The 21,544-nt window shown below is 37.6% G+C and overlaps 1 protein-coding gene, 1 long non-coding RNA gene and 1 pseudogene across 5 annotated transcripts; all 3 read right to left on the bottom strand.

Moving 5' to 3' along the window:
• Nucleotides 1-1,503: 1,503 nt before the first annotated feature.
• Nucleotides 1,504-21,160, bottom strand: LOC146478824 (allatostatin-A receptor-like). Of its 3 annotated transcripts, none has more exons than XM_085111563.1 (2): nt 21,036-21,160; nt 1,504-4,476 (listed from the first exon to the last, which is right to left on the bottom strand). In XM_085111563.1, exons 1-2 carry the CDS (start codon nt 21,049-21,051, stop codon nt 3,380-3,382), a joined length of 1,113 nt encoding a protein of 370 aa, XP_084967689.1. In that variant the 5' UTR covers nt 21,052-21,160; the 3' UTR covers nt 1,504-3,379. The 3 variants fall into 3 exon arrangements, with proteins under 3 accessions (XP_084967689.1, XP_084967687.1, XP_084967688.1); XM_085111561.1 differs by lacking the exon at nt 21,036-21,160 and adding an exon at nt 7,130-7,223; XM_085111562.1 differs by lacking the exon at nt 21,036-21,160 and adding an exon at nt 7,136-7,183.
• Nucleotides 7,944-21,146, bottom strand: LOC146478825 (allatostatin-A receptor-like; annotated as a pseudogene). Its single transcript, XR_014865052.1, has 2 exons — nt 21,036-21,146; nt 7,944-8,884 (listed from the first exon to the last, which is right to left on the bottom strand). The product of XR_014865052.1 is annotated as an allatostatin-A receptor-like (transcript).
• On the bottom strand, nt 12,598-17,348 carry LOC146478826 (uncharacterized). Its single transcript, XR_014865051.1, has 4 exons — nt 16,614-17,348; nt 14,085-15,272; nt 13,406-13,456; nt 12,598-13,289 (listed from the first exon to the last, which is right to left on the bottom strand). It is a non-coding gene; the product is annotated as an uncharacterized LOC146478826 (long non-coding RNA).
• Nucleotides 21,161-21,544: the final 384 nt, after the last annotated feature.

The raw sequence follows: 21,544 nt of genomic DNA on the forward strand, positions 1-21,544 counted from the left end.
TTCGTAGGAGTACAGTTTCGAGTACGAAACCGCCGATTATTCTTCCCCAGAAGAGACCGAAAATGTAAATATTGTTGAAGCATCAAGAGGGCAGCATCTCATGCATGTGAAAATCGTCATGGACAAACATCGAGATGGAAACCAGCTCGGCAACAACGCTGTAGAAATGAAGGGAAGACTCTAAACCTGAATCAGAGCGGTTTGGATTTTTTATACAATACGAAATAACCACAATTTTCAGGCCCCAACCATGGACCGACTCATGCCTTTGAGGTCGATATCAGTCCGACTATATTTTTTGACAAGCTGTTTTCAGGTGAAGTGTGATCCAAGAATGAAAACGATTGCTGATTGTTGTAGCTTATATAGTATTCAAGTGATTTACTGATAGTTGGACATCAGTAGCTTGCATGGAGGGTAATAAACTTGGACCCATGACAGCAAATGTGATTTTTTTTCTTTTTTGGCGGACATTTTGAATGACTAACCAGACTAGTTAATAATTAACAACATAATGTTTACATTTTCAAAATGCTCATCTCGTCTACTTTCTAGAAATATATGGTTATGTCTGGTTTGGATGAAAACTTAAGCTTTTATTAGCCATTTTCTCTGTCCATGTCAATTTTTAGCAAAAGTTAGTAAAAAATTCAGGGGTCAAAGGGTTAAAGTGTGTTCCTTGAATTTATCTTAGGATCAACATATTTGAAGACCAACCAGGTCAGTCGACCTATTGAATGTTTTTAAACAAGCTCGTTCCCAGGCCTAATCTCTCTTATTGAGGGAGCCGAACTGCCGGTGACGTCACGCTCAGGCGCACACCAAGCATGACTGAGAACGAGGCTGGCTTTTATATAGTAAACACCCGCTCTGGATTCTCCGAAACACTTAGAGACTGAAAATCTTCTCTGTAAAGCTGGAGTAGGGGATAGCCCACAAGTAATGAATTAGTATAGTAAGTTGACATGTTTAACTTAATTAGCATACATTAACATTGTAGAAACATTGCAGCTTGCAGAAAGATGTCGTGGACATGTTTTTCAAATACAAAATACTGATCGACGGCAGACTGATCCCAACGGCGGAGGTGACGACTTTGATAGAATAAATAACAAAAGCTAGAATAACTGAAATATATTTGTTTTAAAAAAACAAATTTTTGCCCAAATATACAAATATATTTCAGTTATTCTAGCCTTTGTTGCCTTATTCTATCAAGCTCGTCACCTCCACCGTTAGAATCAGTCTGCTTTCAGTATTTTGTATTTGAAATAATTTGCTGATCCAGGTCTACAGGTGATCCGGCTCCACTCATCGCTTTGTCGCTGTGGAATTGCAGATTTTATTGTACATGTTTTTCAGCTTGTAAAGAAGTGCATTGAAGGGCGTTGTCCTTAATATTTTGAAGGCTTTTTTACTTTTAACAACAAGATTCACACGCGCGCAACTAGACCACGTGATCTGCTTCATCTACCTGCCGTAAGAACAGAAGTCGCCAAGAGATCTTTTTACTATCATGGTTGCCGCATGGTTTTTAATAATTTTTCTAAATAGCTTCTTTTTAATTAACTTGTTATATAGTTCATTTCTTTTATTAACACATTGTATATAACTTTTGTGATATATTGTAAATAGTTTTTCTTACTTTTTATAGAATACGTACATTGTAATTAATGTATTTAGTGCTCAGGGCTTCTATTGATAGCAGGGTGCTTTTAAGCTCCTGAAGGGTCTACCCTGAGCTTTATAACTAAATTAAGGTGTCTGTCTGTCCGTCATAAACGCCAGAAAACTAGCTACAAACTAGACATTACGAATTGTAAGTAAATGCTGCGAGTAGATACTGGACATTACTATATGATAACATATTTAAGCATTATAGAAACAATAAATTGGCATACACATTTTTATAATTTCAAACAGCAAATCTTATGCCCATTCACACCAAGGCTTAAACAGTTTAAAAGCCGTCTACTTAAACACAGTTTAAAATGGTTTCATAAAAGCTGCTTTCGGATTTTTGTCGACTACATTTTAGCACAAATGAAAGCATAAGTTAGAGTTCTACTGAATGATTATAAATAGTGATTGCTCCTAGTGATTGTAAACTACAGTACCTCCAGTACTTTCAAACTGTTAATCTACTGAATGGATACAATTATGAGTTATTCGCGTTTGCACCTCGAAATCAATTACTATAATTTCAAACAGTAAATCTTCTAAATGGATACAATTATCAGTTCTTCGTGATTTGCACCTCGAAAACAATAACTACATAAATTTCAAACAGTAAATCTTCTGAATGGACACAATTATGAATTATTCGACTATTGCACCTCAATAACAATAACACCAATTTTCAAACAGTAAATCTACTGCATGGATACAAATATAATAAGACTCCTTCGAGTCACCAAGACATAATATTTGCCGAATCAATTACTTTGGAAAAATTTTAGTTTATATGGTATTTCTAAAACTGAAAATTTGAGCAATAAATAAACGTTAAATTACTAAATTATGCAGTTCAAACATTTCATGGTGTTGCTGTATATTATAACATTGGGGTAAACGCGTTTTCGTCCGGTTTTGAAACATTCTGAGTCTATGTGTTCTACACCTGTACATTTTGAATTAAATGCAAGAGCAAGTTTCAACAACCGACTCGTTTAAAAACTGCCTCAAATTGTCCCACGTACGCGAGCTCTTTTCTTATCCAATTTCTGACGTCTCATCTTAAAAAAAACTACCACATACATTTTTTTTTGTTTGTTTTCGTTTGTTTGTTAGTTTGTTTTTCTTTTTTTTTTTTTGAAAACCAATTGCACATACCTTATCACTCTTGAGAACTAACTGTTCCACAAAATCACCAAAGCGCCTCAAAATTGCCGCTATGAAGTTCGTGGCTCGTCACTGGGACGAGAGACCACATTGAGCAGTCAACACGAGGAACCAGGGTCGAATTAAGCCGCAATAGGGGAGGGGTGAGGTGTTTTTGACCATGGCCCTATTTCTGACAAACTACACAGAGATGACAAAATTCCCACACCACTCTTGTTTGCTTGATGAACAACAATGAGCCACATATTAAATTTACGTTTTCTAAAGACGCCGATATACTGCCAGGTGTATTTTTCAGCCCGCTAGCTCACACACGAAAGTCGCCGAATATTTGCGAAAGCGTTTTGTAAACGGTTTACAGTCCGGTCAAAAATGTAGTCGCTGATTGCATTAATGACGTGGCAGTATTAATCGTTTTCAACCACGAGAATAACCGGAGTTGCTGAATAACCGACAAAATAGGTGGTTGCGTAAAGCGGCATAGTTAGCCGGGAGTGATCTACTTGCTATGAGTTCAGTAAAACGATTATCCTCTCTTTTAAACAATAGTTTCCTCGAGTTCGGAGACTTTAAGAAAGCAACTTTCTAGTTCCTGGTGGATCTGTATTTCAGGAAGTCGCTGCACTGAGACGCTTTCTATGATCATAGATAACTTTGTTGAAGATCGTCCTCTCATTGGCCTATCGCTAAGAATTGATTCACTCCTATTTCGGAGTAATACCTCACCCAGGGCCATGCGGAATTTATTCGTTAACAACATGTACAACCAGGGGTTAAAAGCACTGTTAGCGTGTCCACACCACATACAGACAAACATTACGTACCGGGGAAGAGAGAAATGAAGATCAATGTTGAACGCAAGAATGAGATGGTAAGTCTGCGCTGGGAGCCAGCAAAGTGCAAAGGCAGCGGTCACTATGACGAGCATGCGCACAATCCTCTTCGACTCTTCATGACGTTCCCATTTTTCAAGAGCTGTCGATAGTTTAGATCCTAAAGACGCATTCTGGCGCCAAAGTTTGCGGCAAACCATTCCATACAACACTGATATCACCAGAAGTGGAATCAAATAAGCGAGTAGGAACAGATACGTGAAAAACACCATCACGCCTTTCTTGAAATCTCCAAACACGTTCTCAAAGTCAGGCTGGCAATACAGTCCCTTTGGCTCGCCTTTCTTAGTGTCCCAAAGAAGAGCAGCTGGGATCATTGCGATCATTGAAATAAGCCATATTAGACCAGTAAGTAGTTTTGCACGACGAAATGATGGAAATAGATGAAAAGGAAAAACAACTCCTAAAAAGCGATCCACCGCCATTAGCATCAGACTTAAGATGGACGCTACTATGGAAACGTGGAAACTGAAGTGCACAACTTTGCACGTGATCTGACCCAGAATACCCTGGAGCCATCTCAAATCGGTGTAAGATGTTGCCACGGTAACAGGCATGGCGATGAACGTTACCAGTAGGTCAGCGGCAGCCATGTTAACAAACAGAAAACCAGTTAATGTCCTCGTCTCAGGTTTACTCGCCACAATGAAAATGAGAAGCAGATTTCCTGTGAGAGCCAAAAACATTGTTATGGAGTAAAGCACCGTGATCTGAAGAGGGCTTGGGTCCGAACTGGGAATATCTGTCGAATAAATAATTTATTACAATGAATGCAGATGAGCAACAAAAAGAAATCTATTTTAGTCAAAGGAGTCCGAAGTTAAATCATTGGGTTTGTTTCATGGTAACGTTGCACTCCCTCTGTGCATGCAAGTACACAAATTTTAAACATCAAAAGCAAATTGCAACGCAAGATTCTCTTTCCTTTAGTTCCACTAGAATCTTAATGCCATAAAAAAGCAAATGCCAAAGCACCGTCCGTTCTTCGTGTCCGGGGACTCAGAAACATATTGCGGTGAGAGAATATAAAAACCGACGTGTAAGAAATCATGGACGGTAGTGTTGAGAATGTGTGAGTTGATACTTGGAGTTGATACTTAAATCGTCGTACGTTATCATCTTATCTGCACTTTTTAAGACTCTAGACTGCTTGCAGACTCTCTTTTCTCCTTGAGGGCTAATTAATCCGTCAAGCGTGAGCTTTAACAGGAAATTGAACGAGAACGGATTGGAGAGAGACGGTTTCTCTAGCCTTCACGGTTGTTCCTAGAATGGATACTCCAAAACAGGGCGGGACACCTTATGGTGTTTACACAATGTAGTATTCTTAATCTCGATAGCCTTGACGTAAGCGAGAACAGAAGCCCATTTATTAGACAGAGAGCTGAAAGAATAGAGCTAAATTTGTGTAGGGAACGTCCGTTTTTGGAGTTTAGCTCTGATCATCTACACTATTTAGACCTAAGCACTGATTTAAAAGCGGTTAGCTGTCATTTGTTGTCATGGCTAGCTCTCTAAAATAACTTAAAAATTTACTATTTCCTCAACAAGCCCTCGTTCGTCTAGTGGAGGTATGAAGCAAATGACCCGTGTTTGAGGCGTGCATTAATTGGATTTTATAAACTTCTTTTACTGCTGTGTAAACATCATAAGCTGTCCAACCTTCTTCAAGAAACAACCGCTTGCGAGTGCGCGCTGCTCTCGTCTAGTCCCAATCTTCCTCGTCCCAATTTTTCGCTGCGTGTTACCACTTCAAACACTTCGAGGGAGGAACAATCTGCAAGCAGTCCATTGAGACTCAGAAGTTAATCGATTGGCACAGATAAGTTCAATAAATTTGACTCTGTAAATTAAACCGTCACGAGTTCAAGAATCGAAATAAGGATTAAATCTCGTATGGAATTTCCGTTTAATATTTCACTTGACGCTTCGAGGTATCAACAGATCTAGACAGCTCATGAACCGTATATCAATATGAAGTAAAGTGTCACTGAGCTGTCTGCTGGTAGATCCAAGATTTATGTTCTATTCCCACGCATTCCTGTCTGTTTATATTATTCGTCTTTTGCTGTGACCTCCAGAGACCACAGTATAATATCTTATCAGAGCGGCGGAAATTACTTGAGGGATTACTTAAGAAACGGCTGACAGTATTAAGCCGATAATTGTTGCGGTAAGAACATATATAGCTATAACATATTCAAATAATAATGAAACAATAACAAACAACAGTTGCAAAGCGATCCAGCTATCCAAGCAGGTCAAAGGAAAGGCAATAAAGATTAAAGAATGAAAACAAAATTTTAATCTGAAAGCAGTCTAGTGTGTACTATATTACTATCGCGTGGCCTTATCGAGGGCACCCAGCGAGCACATTCAATATACAATGCTGTTTCCTTTGTTTCCAAGGTCGTTTTGCGTCAAAGACATATCTGTGTGAGCTAATACAATTTGATCTGTTGGGATGAAGCTTTAGCTAAACGTTTACGTTGCCGAAAGGTTAACAACGGAATGTCATTCAGAAAATTACGAGCTGTTGCGGGTTTACAAAAATGCGAGCTGACCTTATTTCGCATTTTAAAAGGGATATTAGCCCCCTCCTAAAACAAAAGGAATTAGTTTTCTAATGAATCGAAGTTTTGAGCTTTAGATTTTCGTTGATTACAAAACCGAATTTCTGAGGTGATTAAGACCTTCCGAGCGTCGGATATCCAGCGAAATGAACAATTGGGTACCTGTCTCGTGGTTAGATTATACATTGATAGTATACAACATAACAAGATAATGGATGCAAAAGGCATTTCCTATACCAAGAGACTGATATTGAAAGCAGTTGTAAGTCATCAATATCGATCCACGCAGTTTTTTTTTTTACCAGAAGAGAAAAATATAAAAAAAAGGTGTAATTTGAGAAATTCGATCTGTGCATACTTTATTGTTGAGGGCACACATTCCTTCTGGCAAATTTTTAAGAATTTCACCACCCTAATTAAGTGACGATAAAATCAAGTCTTTGTATCATATACAACGGCGCCAGCTTTTGTTGGCCATTCTTGAACATCAAAATTATCACCCTCTAAAACGCGATATATTTGAGTGTTGTGCTTGTCAGTTTCGCTAGGGTTGTAAAGTAAATTGTCTCGAATTGTCGCATGAGCATGCTTGACATCGTTTAATTTCAGGCTAATGGGTGCGCTAAGGCGCCGCTATTAACTGAGTCAGTCAAATCAACGTGGCGTGCTAAATGTGTCTGTACTTATGCGCTATGCAAAGGGCCAGTAAATGGGCGCGTGTAAATCTGCATACGGTGCCGCATGTTTTACTATATATGAATAACAAACTTAGCACCATCTATCTGGTAGAACTGAAACATTTGAGATCAAATCTAGACCTACCTTGACCTTCTGAGGCATTCATAGTGCAAGTCCTTCAGGATGTTTTTATCCTCGCTGTTTGCCAATCGCTCACCTACAATTTATGTCGGTAAACGTCTGTAAACTGGTGAACATGCCCTGTATATGACGTCATCAGCTGAAAATAATCATTTATTTACCGAGTTTAAGGTTTAACGTTTGGGTCAAGAGCAGTATATAATCATTTTACATCAGCAGAACACGCACATTTTACGACGAGGCTCTCTTGTTTACTCAGATGTGCGTCCCTTTAAAACTGTTTTAAAAACCTATCAGAATTACGAAGGTTCTTCCTCGTAGTCAAATCAGGAGTTGTACTCAAGGCAACGGACAATAGACTAGGCGACAAAAATTCGGAGTGAACACTCTACAAAGCGAAAAAAGGAAAAGGATTAACAAGATCACAGGCTTAGTTTTGCGATAAAAAAGGTCGTTGTCTGAATTGGATTTAACTGACGTTTTTTAAGTTACCATGAAAAATATCAAAAAGGCGTGTGTCAGTCCTGCAAACAGTTTAGTTTATTTACACGTTAAGTGACGTCTGGCAAGTCGTTTCTACTACAAGAGATCCGGCAACGCAACAGATTCAAAACAATTTATTTCAGTTGCGTCGTGTGGTCCCCTGCATCCAAAAGTTTCGTCATTAAACTACTAGCTGTTCGATCAGCCTTGCTTCTTTCAAGTTGTTTATTTAGTCCATTGCTGATCCTGATCTACACAAAGATCCAGTTACAAATTGCTCCTGTTTTTAGACGTGGTCCTTGCTAAGTTTATAAAGTCATCGCAGGGTTTAAGCCTAGCCTTTTCGGAGTAATACCTCGCGCAGGGCTACGCGGAGTTTATCGGTTAACAACATGTATAACCAAGGATTAAGCGCACTGTTAGCGTGTCCACACCACATACAGACAAAGAACACATAGCGAGGAAGGTAGAAATGAAGATCAATGTTGAACGCAATGATGAGATGATAAGTCTGCGCTGGGAGCCAGCAAAGTGCAAAGGCAGCGGTCACTATGACGAGCATGCGTATAATCTTCTTCGTCCCTTCATGACGTTGCACTCTTTCAAGAGTAGCTGATACGTTTGGTCCCAAAGACCTATTCTGGCGCCAAAGTTTGCAGCAAACCATTCCATACAACACTGAAATCACCAGAAGTGGAATCAAATAAGCGAGTAGGAACAGATACGTGAAAAACACCATCACGCCTTTCTTGAACTCTCCAAACACGTTCTCGAAGTCGGGCTGGCAATACAGTCCCTTCGGCTTGCCTTCCTTTATCCCTCACAAAAAAGAAGCTGGAATCATCGCGATCATTGAAATAAGCCATACTAGACCAGTAAGGAGTTTTGCACGACGAAATGAAGGAAATCGACGAAAAGGAAAAACGTAAACAACTCCCAAAAAGCGATCCACCGCCATTAGCATCAGACTTAAGATGGACGCAACTATTGAAACATGTAAACTGAAGTACACAACTTTGCACGTGATCTGGCCCAGAATACCCGGGAGCCATCTCAGATTGGTGTAAGGTATTGCCATGGTAACAGGCATGGCGATGAACGTTACCAGTAGGTCAGCGACAGCCATGTTAACAAACAGAAAGCCAGTTAATGTCCTCGTCTCAGGTTTACTCGCCACAATGAAAATGAGAAGCAGATTTCCTGTGAGAGCCAAAAACATTGTTATGGAGTAAAGCACCGTGATCTGCAGAGGGCTCGGGTCAGAACTGGGAATATCTGCTGACGAATACAATAATAATTTTAAAATACAGTTCAGGAACAAGGTTGTTATGGAATTCCCTCTTAGCGTTTCCCCCGACGGTACTGGGAGACAACGTATGGACTGTATACAGTCGAACCTATATTTAAGGCGGGGGTCTAGCTGAAAGCCGTTTTCACGCCGCTTAAGGTGGGGGTTCACCTGAAAGCCGTTTTCACGCCGCTTAAAATCGGTCAAATGGAAATATCTTGTTTGCATTTCAAGTAATACAAAAACCCTCCATTCATAACACAAATCAATGATTTGGGGTGTTTTATGAATTTTGGGGTGATTTTTAGGTATATTTGGAAGGAAATAATTCTTCTTGAAGGATTGGTAAAATTAAAAGAAATAAGAAATGTTGAAGATTTAGTGAAGTTTTAAAATTAGAATTTGTAGTTAATAATTAATAGACGGATACCAAGTTAGTCCACTAGCAACCTGGGGTGCTCTTGCGTGGTTGTCGACTGTCTGTTAGTGTTCCAAAAATCATTTTCTTTCTTCTATCCATTCTTAAAACCTCTTCAAATTTCACTCAAATTCAGGTAGAGCCCCACCTTAAAATCGGTTCAACGGAAATATCTCGTTCGCGTTAAACAAAAACCCTACGCTCGTTACACAAATCAATGTTTTGGGGTGTTTTGTAATTTTTAGGTATATTTGGGAGGAGATAGTTTTTCTCAAAAGAGTAGTAAAAGTAAGAGAAATAAGAAATATTGTAGATTTAGTGAAGTTTTAAAATTAGAATTTGTAGTTAATAATTAATAGGCGGATACCTAGCAATAGTTAGTCCACTAGCAACCCGGGGTGCTCTTGCGTGGGTATCAACTGTCTGTTAGTGTTCCAAAAATCATTTTCTTTCTTCTATCCATTCTTAAAACCTCTTCAAATTTCACTCAAATTCGGGTGTACCCCCGCCTTAAGCGGTCGTTCTCGGGGAATTATATATAATTATTTCATATAATTTTATATTTGTATTCAAATTATATCCATCTGCTCTATATATTTAAGTTACAGTTATTAAAATATGGGGATCTTTTTAGAAAAGCTTAGTAGAGCTTGCTAAGATCTCCAGCCATTATATATGTTGATTTTGTAGCAGATATATCTCAATTTTGTATAATGTCAGGTAATATAATGGACGGATGAATAAAAGAAAATGATTGCTAAGGGACCGCTATATACAGGTTGCTCAGAATACCACTGGAAAAAATGATAAATTTACATGCACTGTAAATTTTCCTTTTTATATGTAAATAACATGTAAATCACCTGGAAAATACTGTAATTATCATTTTACGGCTAAAATGCCTTTTTACAGGATCTCAGAAGATACTGTAAAGAAACTGTAAATATTATGAATAGAACATGTAAAAAGTGAGAAACATCCTGTAAATTTGTAAGACACTACAGCCAAGATCATGTAAAAAGAATGTAAAAAGTGCCTGTAACCTGTAAATAACATGTAAATTTTGGAAGAGAGTGCGTTTGACCTTGTAAATAGGTTGTAAATCTTGCCATGACCCTGTAAAAACTCTGTCAATCTCCTAAAGGGACTGTGATTTGACCATGCAAAAACTCTGTAAATCAAAAACGGGGACCTGATTTTACTCTGTAAAATCCCTGTAAATAGAAAAGGGGACTGGCTCGTCGCTGTAAATACCCTGTAAATGGAAAAGTCGGGCCTGGTTTTTCTATGTAAAAACGCTGTAAATCATAAGCGGGGGACTACTTTGACTCTGTAAAAACGCTGTAAATCGAAAAAGGGGGCCTGGCTCGTCGCTGTAAAAAGCCTGTAAATAAAATAGGGCGGCTGGCTTGATTCTGTAAAAACGCTGTAAATCGAAAAAGGGGCCTGGTTTGATTCTGTAAAAAGCCTGTAAATCGAAAAAGGGGGCCTGACTTGATTCTGTAAAAAGCCTGTAAATCAAAAAAGGGGGCCTGACTTGACTCTGTAAAAAGCCTGTAAATCGAAAAAGGGGGCCTGGCTTGATTCTGTAAAAAGCCTGTAAATCGAAAAAGGGGGCCTGGCTTAATTCTGTAAAAAGCCTGTAACTCGAAAAAGGGGGCCTGACTTGATTCTGTAAAAAGCCTGTAAATCGAAAAAGGGGGCCTGACTTGATTCTGTAAAAAGCCTGTAAATCGAAAAAGGGGGACTGGCTTAACTCTGTAAAAAGCCTGTAAATTGAAAAAGGGGGCCTGGCTTGACTTAGTAAAAAGCCTGTAAATAAAAAAAGAGGGCCTGGCTTGACTCTGTAAAAAGCCTGTAAATTGAAAAAGGGGGACTGGCTTAACTCTGTAAAAAGCCTGTAAATAAAAAAAGGGTGCCTGGGTTGACTCTGTAAAAAGCCTGTAAATCAAAAAAGAGGGCCTGGGTTGACTCTGTAAAAAGCCTGTAAATGTAAAAAGGGAGTTTTTCATACACTTTTTAAATTTGAAAAAAAAGAAGAATTTGACCCCATAAATCACAAGAGGCATTTGACAGTAACAATTAATCAAACACCATTTTCATTCCTTTGTTTTTAATTGCAAGGTTCTTTTTAAAACCTACATTGTATCTGTATAAAAAGTTTCTTGATCACCATGAATAACAATGTTGATCACTGAAATTTTCAATAATCAGTACAACATCAAAAACAATGATGCAATAAATACATGCAGCTTGCTAAAACTTATTTTTCTTTGTTAAAACAGTTCAATACTCTCATAAATACAGTATAATCTTCATAACTATTGCTGAATTCATTTCATTATTCATTAAATAGAGGAAAGTTCATGGCCATTGAAATTTTATCATTGACTGTTGAAAATATTTTAATTAATTAATTGAATTTCTTCATGTAGTTAAATATTTTAAATAATTGTAATTTTATCATTGACTGTGGAAAATATTTTCACAAGTGAGCACAGGGAATGGGTGCAATATTTTTTATTACAAGATAAATTTTGTATCTCAAAGTGGTTATGTAATGTTCATCAGTGTTAAAAAAGGTAAATTACAGTAGCTTTCTAGGACGTGCATGGAAACAACCTAATTTTCCCCACCAGATGACTCCTTATCTGCAGTGATTATCCTTTCTTATCACAATAATTTATTTTGTTCATAAACCCTTTGTCCTAAGGACCTTACAAATCACTTTTACTTGAAGTGCTTTTATACAGAATGCAAAAGTGTTTGCATTTGTTTTCCAGTACTTTAGATTGTACACTTGGTATGGTCTTGGCCTTTAGATAGTGAAGAGCAACCATAATGGCCTTATCTTTGGCAACCTACAAGAAGAGCAAATATGTTTCATAAGGGCTTGTGACATAACTTCTGTTGTATTGGATTATGCCTACAAAATACACATGTATGGTAATTTGATTTTTCCCTTTTGATGAGTACATTTTTCCCAAATTATTCATTTCGATAATAAAAGCACTAGTGGGAGAGATTTTATGTATTCTTTTGACAGCGTTGTTTAAAAAAGACTTTGTAGAGTTTCAAACTATTGATCGACAGCTGTGCAGGCTTTAGTTTGCTTCTGGATAACGACTTACTACCTAAGACATAAAAAATGCAATTCAACCCCCATGAGAGACTACTTAAAACATCAAACCCATGTGGTGGTGGATGGAATGTCCTTAAAATCAACTTTCTGTGTACTTAAAAAAAACCTGTCTTTAATAGCTCCAACTCATTCTCGCACAGTGTAACATGGTCGGTTCAGTGAAACTTTTTCAAACTTCTGTTGCAAGACAAGTTTCATGAAAAGTAGAACAGCTTCCTACTTCTGCAACGGCGCGAAACGGTTGCAATAGTGAAAAAAAAAAAAAAAAAGAGTTTCACCGTGTAACACCACTTCCCGAAACTTGTTTCACAGCGCCATTGCACACAAGTTTCAGCTAAAAGTTTCAATGTGTAACAGCAGCTTTAGTGGCCCAGGTCAGAACAAATTTGGCCTTCTTATGACTGTCCTCCAGTTTAACATAAAAATCTTGTATTATGAGAAGCCCAGACTTGTTTGATTTAGACCAGAACTGGGCAAAATACTGTATAGCTGGTGATTCAAAACAGAATACCTACTGGAGCTCCAGCCATTGCTGGGACTCATTGAAAGGACTTCCACAGCTTTTAATTTATGGTCCCAGAAATAGATTAAGGGCCATTCCACTGTCTTTTCGATGTGACGAGGGTCAAATGCTAGACCCCCATGGAGTGGGCATGACCAAACTTCATCCCAACACAAATGTTTTTAATAATTTAATATTCAAACTAATGAAATGTTTTCAAAAAAGTAGACAACCCACATGACTAAAATCTAATTCCACTAGAGCAACATGTACATGCTTTCTTACCTTACTGTTGTCATCTTCTTTGGCTTCCTTCTGGTTAGCAGCAGTCTCGTCAAGATCGTAACAACAAGACATTTAAAACAAGGTATTAGTGAAAGTATTATGATTATTTTAAAAAAAGTATTGTGATTTACACTGATTAAATATTTAAATAAGAGGGTTACCTTAGTACATGTTGTCTGCTTAAGCCTCTTGGTGGAATTCTCAGCTGAATCCTGCCAAAAAGTTAAAAAAATAATAATTTTGATGAACAGTCAAACCTGTATTACACTGTAAGCACAGACACCATCTTGTGTGGACAATCATTATTGGGTGAGCAGCAACCAAAATCCCAAAATTACTTTTCCTTATCTTCAAATTTTGCCATTTGCTGTCTTAAATATTGCTTAGTCCAAGTTCTCCATTGTGATAGGAAAACAAATGAAAAACCAAACCATTCCTGCTTATAAGCATGTGCTTCTCTGATTCAAGATAATTTTATTTCATACCATGAGAAGACGTATATGTGTTGTTGCAGCCCTACTTCATTTGAAAAGATTGCCACTCACAAATTTATACATTTGAAAACCCAACAGCATGACAATGATTGACAAAACAAGTTTCAATTTGCATGAACATTATTAAGACACAAGTAGTCATGTGAATATCCACAACTAGACACTAAGCTGAACAGGTAAGTGTACAGTTACTGAGTTAGCATACACAAATCCTTCATTGGTGAATTTTTGTTTACATTAGAGCATTCTCTAATTCACTAAATCCAGGTTTTACTGTATTACTTTGCTGCAGCCGGTTAAAAACAAGTTGGAAAAGACCACTAAGTAAAATAAGAAATGGACATACTCTTTCCTTGTGGGTAGTGGACTGTTCTGCCTGCTTCCTCTTGGAATTCAGAGTTGGTTCCCCCATGTAAACAGGGAACACTTGTTAGAGAACAATAATAATGATATGAAAATGAACACCCACTGAATAAAGGCTGTCATATATAAAAAACAGTTACATGATAGAAAGCTGGACATGTATTTTAAAGCCAAGTGCAGCAATGACAATGGCTACATGTATGTAAATGTAATTGGATGCATGGCATGCATGTGGGCCATGTATTCTGGTACACTTCTTTCCATACATTATTCTACAAAACAACAAGTAACATGAAATAACAAGATTTAAGGTTTTGACGACAACAGAAGCACGCAACAGTGTGCTGTGCTGTACAAGTACTGTACTTGTAAGATTCCTACAAGATTCTTACAAGATTCTTGAAAGATTCTTACAAGATCTTGGTAAGATCTGATAAGAATCTTAGTAAGGAACTTAAAGTCGATAGTCAAGATATAATAATCAATCTCAAGCTTAAGACATCATAAGAGGTATCATACATGTAGGACACAAAATCAAGATTTGACCAACAGTTTATTAGAAGGTCTCACACCATAAAATTGTGAAATTACTATAACAAAGACTTTAAAAAACCGTTTATATGATCTATAGAAAACCTGTTATTTCATTTAGTGATCATTTTTTGTCCCCCTTATTTACAAATCATGCAATTAACTGAACTGGAAACTGAGTTATCCTCAAAAATTAATAAGTGAACCTATTACACTCAATTTGGTTTGATTGTGTCCCAGAAAATTTACACAGAGAGCAAAGAGGCAGTGTCATTCGGGTACCACAATTTTGGGTCAAAATGCACTACCTTTAAAATACAAGCACTTCGTTGATTTTTGACTTCAAGAAATAAAGTGAATCTTGAGTAAAAAAAATGAGCTAAAATAAGTAAATTAACATTAAAAAATAAAAATAAACCCTTTTTTTCTCACAAGGTCTGCATTTAACTCACAGATGATCACTCAGTTCAACTGGCTCTAAACATGCACTTTGACAATTTGTGGTGGCTCAAAAAAATATCATGGATGCTTTCACTTTGCAAGTGTTGCTTGCCAGCTCCAACTTATAAAATTAATAAAATATTGAAAAATTAATCTTCTCCCACATTTCATTCAGCTGCACCTCCAGGGCTAGAGGGACCTGTACAGGAAAATAAGACAGTCATGTTAACTTATGTCCTGACCAGAGTACACAGTGTTATCTCATTCTCTTACTTCAGTCAGCATTCTCACAATGTTTTGTAGTAGCACATGCAGACAACTCAGACAACTGGCTGTCTTGTTGATAGGAAACCCAAGTCTAAATTTACAAGTGGCTTTGATATAAAAAGAAAATTCCAAGCTCAAATACAAAAAGATTATTATAATGATTATTTCATTGTTAACTGTACAGATGTATGTCTGGACAGTGCAACTTACATTGTACTCTTTAAGAAAACATGATTGCATTGATCAAAAGAATTGTTACTTAGTGTTCCCTTTATTTTGCTTGCTATTTTCAACTAAAGAACTATGGTATCAAGCACTGATCAAATACTGTCATTATTAAAGTTACAAAATTTTATTTAGTATTATTGTTCCTGAGTAGAAGTAGCAGAAGTCACGATTTACAACAAAATTAAATCAGTTAAAATAGACTCCAACAGTCATAAATATAAGTGACTTTATTGAGCAGGATTTGGTGACTTAACTCTGAAGCTGCAGTCTTGAGTCTCGACCTTGACATTGGGTCATCCCATTTATTATTCGCACCCACCCCCCCCCCCCCCCCTATTGAGGGCTTTTGTGTCTACCCCTATCAGAAATAACTTTTCAAGACCCCTTTAGAAATTAAGATCAAAGTGCCGACACATTACCCCTCAGGAAAAAAGAAAGAGTTCAAAGATACCGATATAAATGCCCCCTCAGAAATAACTCTTAAAGACCCCCTCCCTCCCCCTCAGATTTCACAGTACCTCAATAGGGAACGGGGGCGGGGGGGGGGGGGGGGTGCAGATATTAAATGGAATGGCCCAAAAATTTACAAAATGGAGTTGAAAATCTACAGTAAAACCAAAAATTGTGCACTTTAAGTCAGTTCTTCTGAGTGATCACAGTGACTGGCTAGGTTGTCATTAACTTTTTAGACAATGTTGCAGTGAGCTTTTCACCCGTAACAATATTGTTAGTTCCTGATCTGAGTAAAATGAGCCATACACTCCACGAAGATCATAAACTGATCTTCACGCCAAATCAAGATCGATCACTCACGTTTTCAGCTTATACCAAGACTGTCATGATATTAACCCAGCTACAAATTACTCCATAAAAGCGTTTTCAAAGGCCTCATAAAAAAACTAAATGGGGAATGACCACCTCAACAATCTTCAAGAAGCACATATGCATGCTCGTTGTCTGCATGGATCCATGTTGTCTGTAATTTGCGTGGATGATCACACATTTTCATGCAGTCTTTCGCAAAATGATTGGTGTCGAAACTTACCTCTTTCTAAAAAGTGGTTGTCCACAGTTTGCTGCTTGAAGCCATCATTTTTTTTAGCTTACAGAGGTAAAATCCAGAGGAAATGCGTGCTGTATACTTGAATCCCGCCTAAAATCTAACATGAAACGGTCTTTCTCCGAGCCTGCAGTGGCATATCTGCTGACCAAAATGGTGCCCAGTCTTCTCAGTCTGAATGAAATCCAAGATGGCTGCCGGTGTTGTTGCTGTGATTCAGTGTGATTCCGGCCCACGTTTATCGAATATCCACGTTTTCTTCCTCATTTTAAAAGCTAGCATTGTACATGAAAATCTTAGGAATTATGATTCAAAGAACTGTTGTTCTTTTTGGCATTAAATGGAGTTTAGATTCATCAAAGAAGGTTTGTTAGTAATAGTGTTTTCACGACAAATGCGTTTCAGTGTTGGACGGTGCATTAAGTTACTGCGAATACAATCTGTAAACTGCAAACTGTAAGTCTTAACAGTCATATCTTTTAAGCCTTTGTTTAGAAACACACATGTCTACATAGCGTTTATCAACTTAGGACACTGAAGAAAACAGTATTAAGATGTACAAGATGTCACTAATGTAAAGAGATTATCACAGTCAGTGTGAGAGTCTTGCTGGCATTTATTCTTAGATCCTGTCAAGATTCTTGTAAGATATTATGAGGTCTTAATAAAGAATTGAGGTAACAGAAGGTTTTTTTTTTACTAGATCTTCATAGAAACTGTTTATAAAAGATCTTTTTTCTTAATTACCGGTATTGATGCTAAGATCTTACCAAGATAATTGTAAGGTAGTAAGATCTTAATCAGAATGGTTGTAAGATTTTGGTACGAATTTCGATTAAGATCTTATTAAGAAAACATTAAGAAATTGGTAAGATGTTATCAAAATCTGTTTCAGATCTTATTTTTAATTCATAGTAAGATCTTAACAAGAATTCTTATAAGATCTTGTCACAAATTTTGATAAGATCTTAATAAGAAAATTTTAAGAAATGGAAAAGATCTTATTCAATTTTTTTGAGATCTTATTGATTGTTAGGTTGAGGATTTTTTCAAGATTCTTACAAGTATCTTACAAGAATTTAGTAAGGTCTTGTAAGAGCTTATAAGATCTTAAAATGCTGAAGATTGTATAGTTTGTATTAAGATTTTATAAAGAAGTGCCGTAAGATCTTATTAAGATCTGTAATCTTAACAAATCTTAACAAGATCGTATTAAGATCTTAGTGTTATTTTCATTCTTACAAGATTCTTACAAGATCTTGCAAGATCTTACAAGATCTTAATAAGATTTCCACCTGGGATTATAGTGTTGATAATAAAAAAAAACTATTTATCTCACCTTTCTGCTAGTTCTGCTCGTCTTTGCAACCTGAAGTCATAGTTCAAAGAGAGGTCTTTGAAGAAAGCCATTTTTGACAGAACTCCAGGGCACCGAGAATTATTAAAAACCTGGGGATGAACCAGTCCCCCTTTTTCGAGCTGAGCTTACCACCGTTTTTCTTCCTTTTTCTCGCTTTTACCGCTTTTACCAACCTCGTACCCAGAGTCCTCAGGTTCTTTGGCCAGCGGTTAGTCCCCGGCGTTGCCCCAGTCAAAAACATGCAAAAAGCCTGAAGACTCTGGGTACAAGACCGGCGCTTTTCGGGAATTTGTCCACACTTACCAGTTCCAGGCTCCTCACGGTAAAACGGCCATGTTTTGTTGATACCCAGACCCAGCCCACTGGCACCAGAAACTTCGGATGCAATTAATGATACCAAAATTTCGGTTTCAATTTCCGAAATTTCCAGGTGTCAAGAGGAACGGTTTTTTTCCACTTCAATGAACCGGTCTTGTTTCGAGATGAACTTTCAGGAAATTACCGTTCCATTTGCTTCTGAACCGAAAATTCCAGAATTTTTGACAAAATGAATCACGCTCACGGTTCAATTAGTGCAGTTCCATTTGTCCAAAGAAATCTACCGAAAATTCTATTTAAATGGTATGCGCTCAGGGTTTTTACAGCGACAAGCCAGGCACCAATATACGATTTAGAGGGTTTTTCAGAAGTCAAAGTAGTGCACCCTTTTTGGATTTACAGGTTTTTTACAGCGAGTAGGCAAGGCCCCCTTTTTCGATTTACAGGCTTTTTACGGAGTCAAGCCAGGCCCCCTTTTTCGATTTACAGGCTTTTTACAGAATCAAGCCAGTCCCCCTTTTTCGATTTACAGGCTTTTTACAGAATAAAGTCAGGTCCCCTTTTTCGATTTACAGGCTTTTTACAGAATTAAGCCAGGCCCCCTTTTTCGATTTACAGGCTTTTTACAGAATCAAGCCAGTCCCCCTTTTTCGATTTACAGGCTTTTTACAGAGTCAAGCCAGTCCCCCTTTTTCGCTTTACAGGCTTTTTACAGAATCAAGTCAGGCCCCCTTTTTCGATTTACAGGCTTTTTACAGAATTAAGCCAGGCCCCCTTTTTCGATTTACAGGCTTTTTACAGAATCAAGCCAGTCTCCCTTTTTCGATTTACAGGCTTTTTACAGAGTCAAGCCAGTCCCCCTTTTTCGCTTTACAGGCTTTTTACAGAATCAAGTCAGACCCCCTTTTTCGATTTACAGGCTTTTTACAGAGTCAAATCAGGCCCCCTTTTTCGATTTACAGGCTTTTTACAGAGTCAGTTCAATTCCCCTTTTTCGATCTACAGGGTCAAATTAATTAGTCCCCCTTCTTCGATTTACAGGCTTTTTACAGCGTCAAGCAAGTACTACTTTTCAGCGATTGTAAACGCTTTTTTTTACATGTTATTTACACGATCTTGTAAGCAATTTTTACAGCTCATTTACAAAGAAGATACTGTAAATATGTGTAATATATTTTACAGTATATTTACATGTTCCTCAAATAATCACTGCAAAAAAGGACCATGTAAATAATATTTACAGTAGTTTCCCATATTATGGTAAAACTGTAAATTTCATGTATATTATGTTTTACAAGTACTCACCTTGTAAATTAAAATTTTCAAAACATGTAAACTAAGGTTTACATAATGTAAATTGCAATTTACATGTGCTGTAAATTTTTCAACTTTTCCAGTGTACACATCAATCACAATAAAACTACGCCATTTCATTTCACATTTGGTAACTTAATGAACAAAAACGTTCACAAAATAGCTTAGTCGGTTAAGAAACTGCAACGATAAAATGGAAAAACAAAGGAGAACATAGTATAAAATGGACAAATAAAACACTAAGCCCAGGTAGATCTTACAATAAAAAGTATTGCAGGTCGTTAGAAGTTCAATCATCTGGCAGGCTATTCGTTGCTATTGTTCGTTGAGTGGTTTTCTCATAAAAAGGGACTGTTTTAAACAGGTCAAGACAATAGAAACAGCTCTCTGGGACTTAGTAAAGGGTGACCGCATTAGAGGTCAAAACTACAGTAATTAAGGGAAGTAATTTAATACAGTTTCAACGGTAAAAATTAAAGTAAAATTTCAAAATCAGTGAGGGTACTGTCTTCAGCTCGATTTTAGTTTCATTGTCCCCACTCCACTTCCCTCCTCCTTCCCTAACCCCCCCCCCCCCCCCCCTTTTTTCCAATCTTTTTATACAGCACAAAAATTGTTCTGGACGATATTTTCGCTGTGAGCTCAAAATTTATCACAACATTACATCTTAGCCGAACAGCGGAAATTGTCGAACGGAACTGACAGTATTAAGCTGATAATGACGCCGTCATTCTCTATGACAAGTTGGTATAAAAATGAATTTAAAAAAAATGTACCAGTATCGATTTGTACAGCTTCTTTACCTAGATAGGAGAGAAAATTATAACTTCTTAACAAGGGTGGAATCTGAGAAGTTTGACAAACACACGTGTAGACTAAGTTTTGAGGGCGAACATCCCTTTGACAAATTTTCAGAATTCCAGTTAATACTACACTTGAATCAAGGCTGAGTGCCAATATATTCAAACATTTCTGATGCATAACAAAGTTAATTTGATCTGTTACCCTGAAAAATCAACCATTTGGCCATCAAAATTTTCGTAAGTTTCGTGTATCCGTAAGTAAATTGTCACACTTGACCCAGGGCAGCATGCTTAACATGTTTAATTTAGGACTAAATGGAACTTTAGATCTTAGACGCCAGCATACAGGTCGACAAGCGCAAATGACAGACGAGGGATTCTCCGTCGATTGTTGTAGACTTTCGTCGTAAAGACGCCAATGAGTAGTTTATATTTATTGAGTTCAAATCTGCGTCGCGTGTTAATGCTCTTTCCATTTATGCAATGGGAGGCCGCCGTGTGCGAATCTGCGCAGATTGGTGTATGTTCAACAATGTCTGAATTTTGAAAACGGGGCCACCATGCATATATCTAAAAGTGTTTCAGTTCTTAAAAGATCAGATCTCGACTTACCTTGCGAGTTATTCATACTGTAGTGCAATTCGTTTAGGATATCTCTCTGTTCATCTATTGTTTACCAAAAGTCCCTTACACACAAATGTCTGTGAACTGGTAAAGATATCCTATCGATGACGTATTCGTAACATAATCATATATTGCCCAGGTTTGGGTGAAGAGCCACAGGATAATATACGAAATTAATTCCCCTCCCTCCAAAATCACGAATAATGAATTCCAGCGCGCGCAAAGCAGAATGTGCCACTTTCCATCTTTGAAACTATGGGAGGTGGGGTTGTCTTAATTTTTCATTTCAATAGTCCAAGATTGTAGGCAGGTTATTTAGTACTTAGGTGGGTAGGTAGGTGGGTAGGTGGTAGCAAGCACTCTCGTGGCCAGACGGCTAGCCTGCGGGGGGAAATGGACCGGCGCTCTTTCACCAGTACACCTGAGTGGTAAAGAGCAGGACGATAGAATAGGCTAAGCTTAGGACCACTGATCTTCGGCTTCGCATTCCAACGCGG

This window comes from Pavona decussata, unplaced genomic scaffold (assembly GCF_977016875.1).
Source record: "Pavona decussata unplaced genomic scaffold, jaPavDecu1.1 SCAFFOLD_62, whole genome shotgun sequence".
Taxonomy (NCBI): domain Eukaryota; kingdom Metazoa; phylum Cnidaria; class Anthozoa; order Scleractinia; family Agariciidae; genus Pavona; species Pavona decussata.

Bases quoted from the DNA above. Each gene is read 5' to 3' on its own strand.
- LOC146478824 (XM_085111561.1), bottom strand. From the start codon at position 7,151: ATGAATGCCTCAGAAGGTCAAG. The intron at 4,477-7,129 runs GTAGGTCTAGAT...TTTATTCGACAG, and splicing joins GAATGCCTCAGAAGGTCAAG to ATATTCCCAGTTCGGACCCA.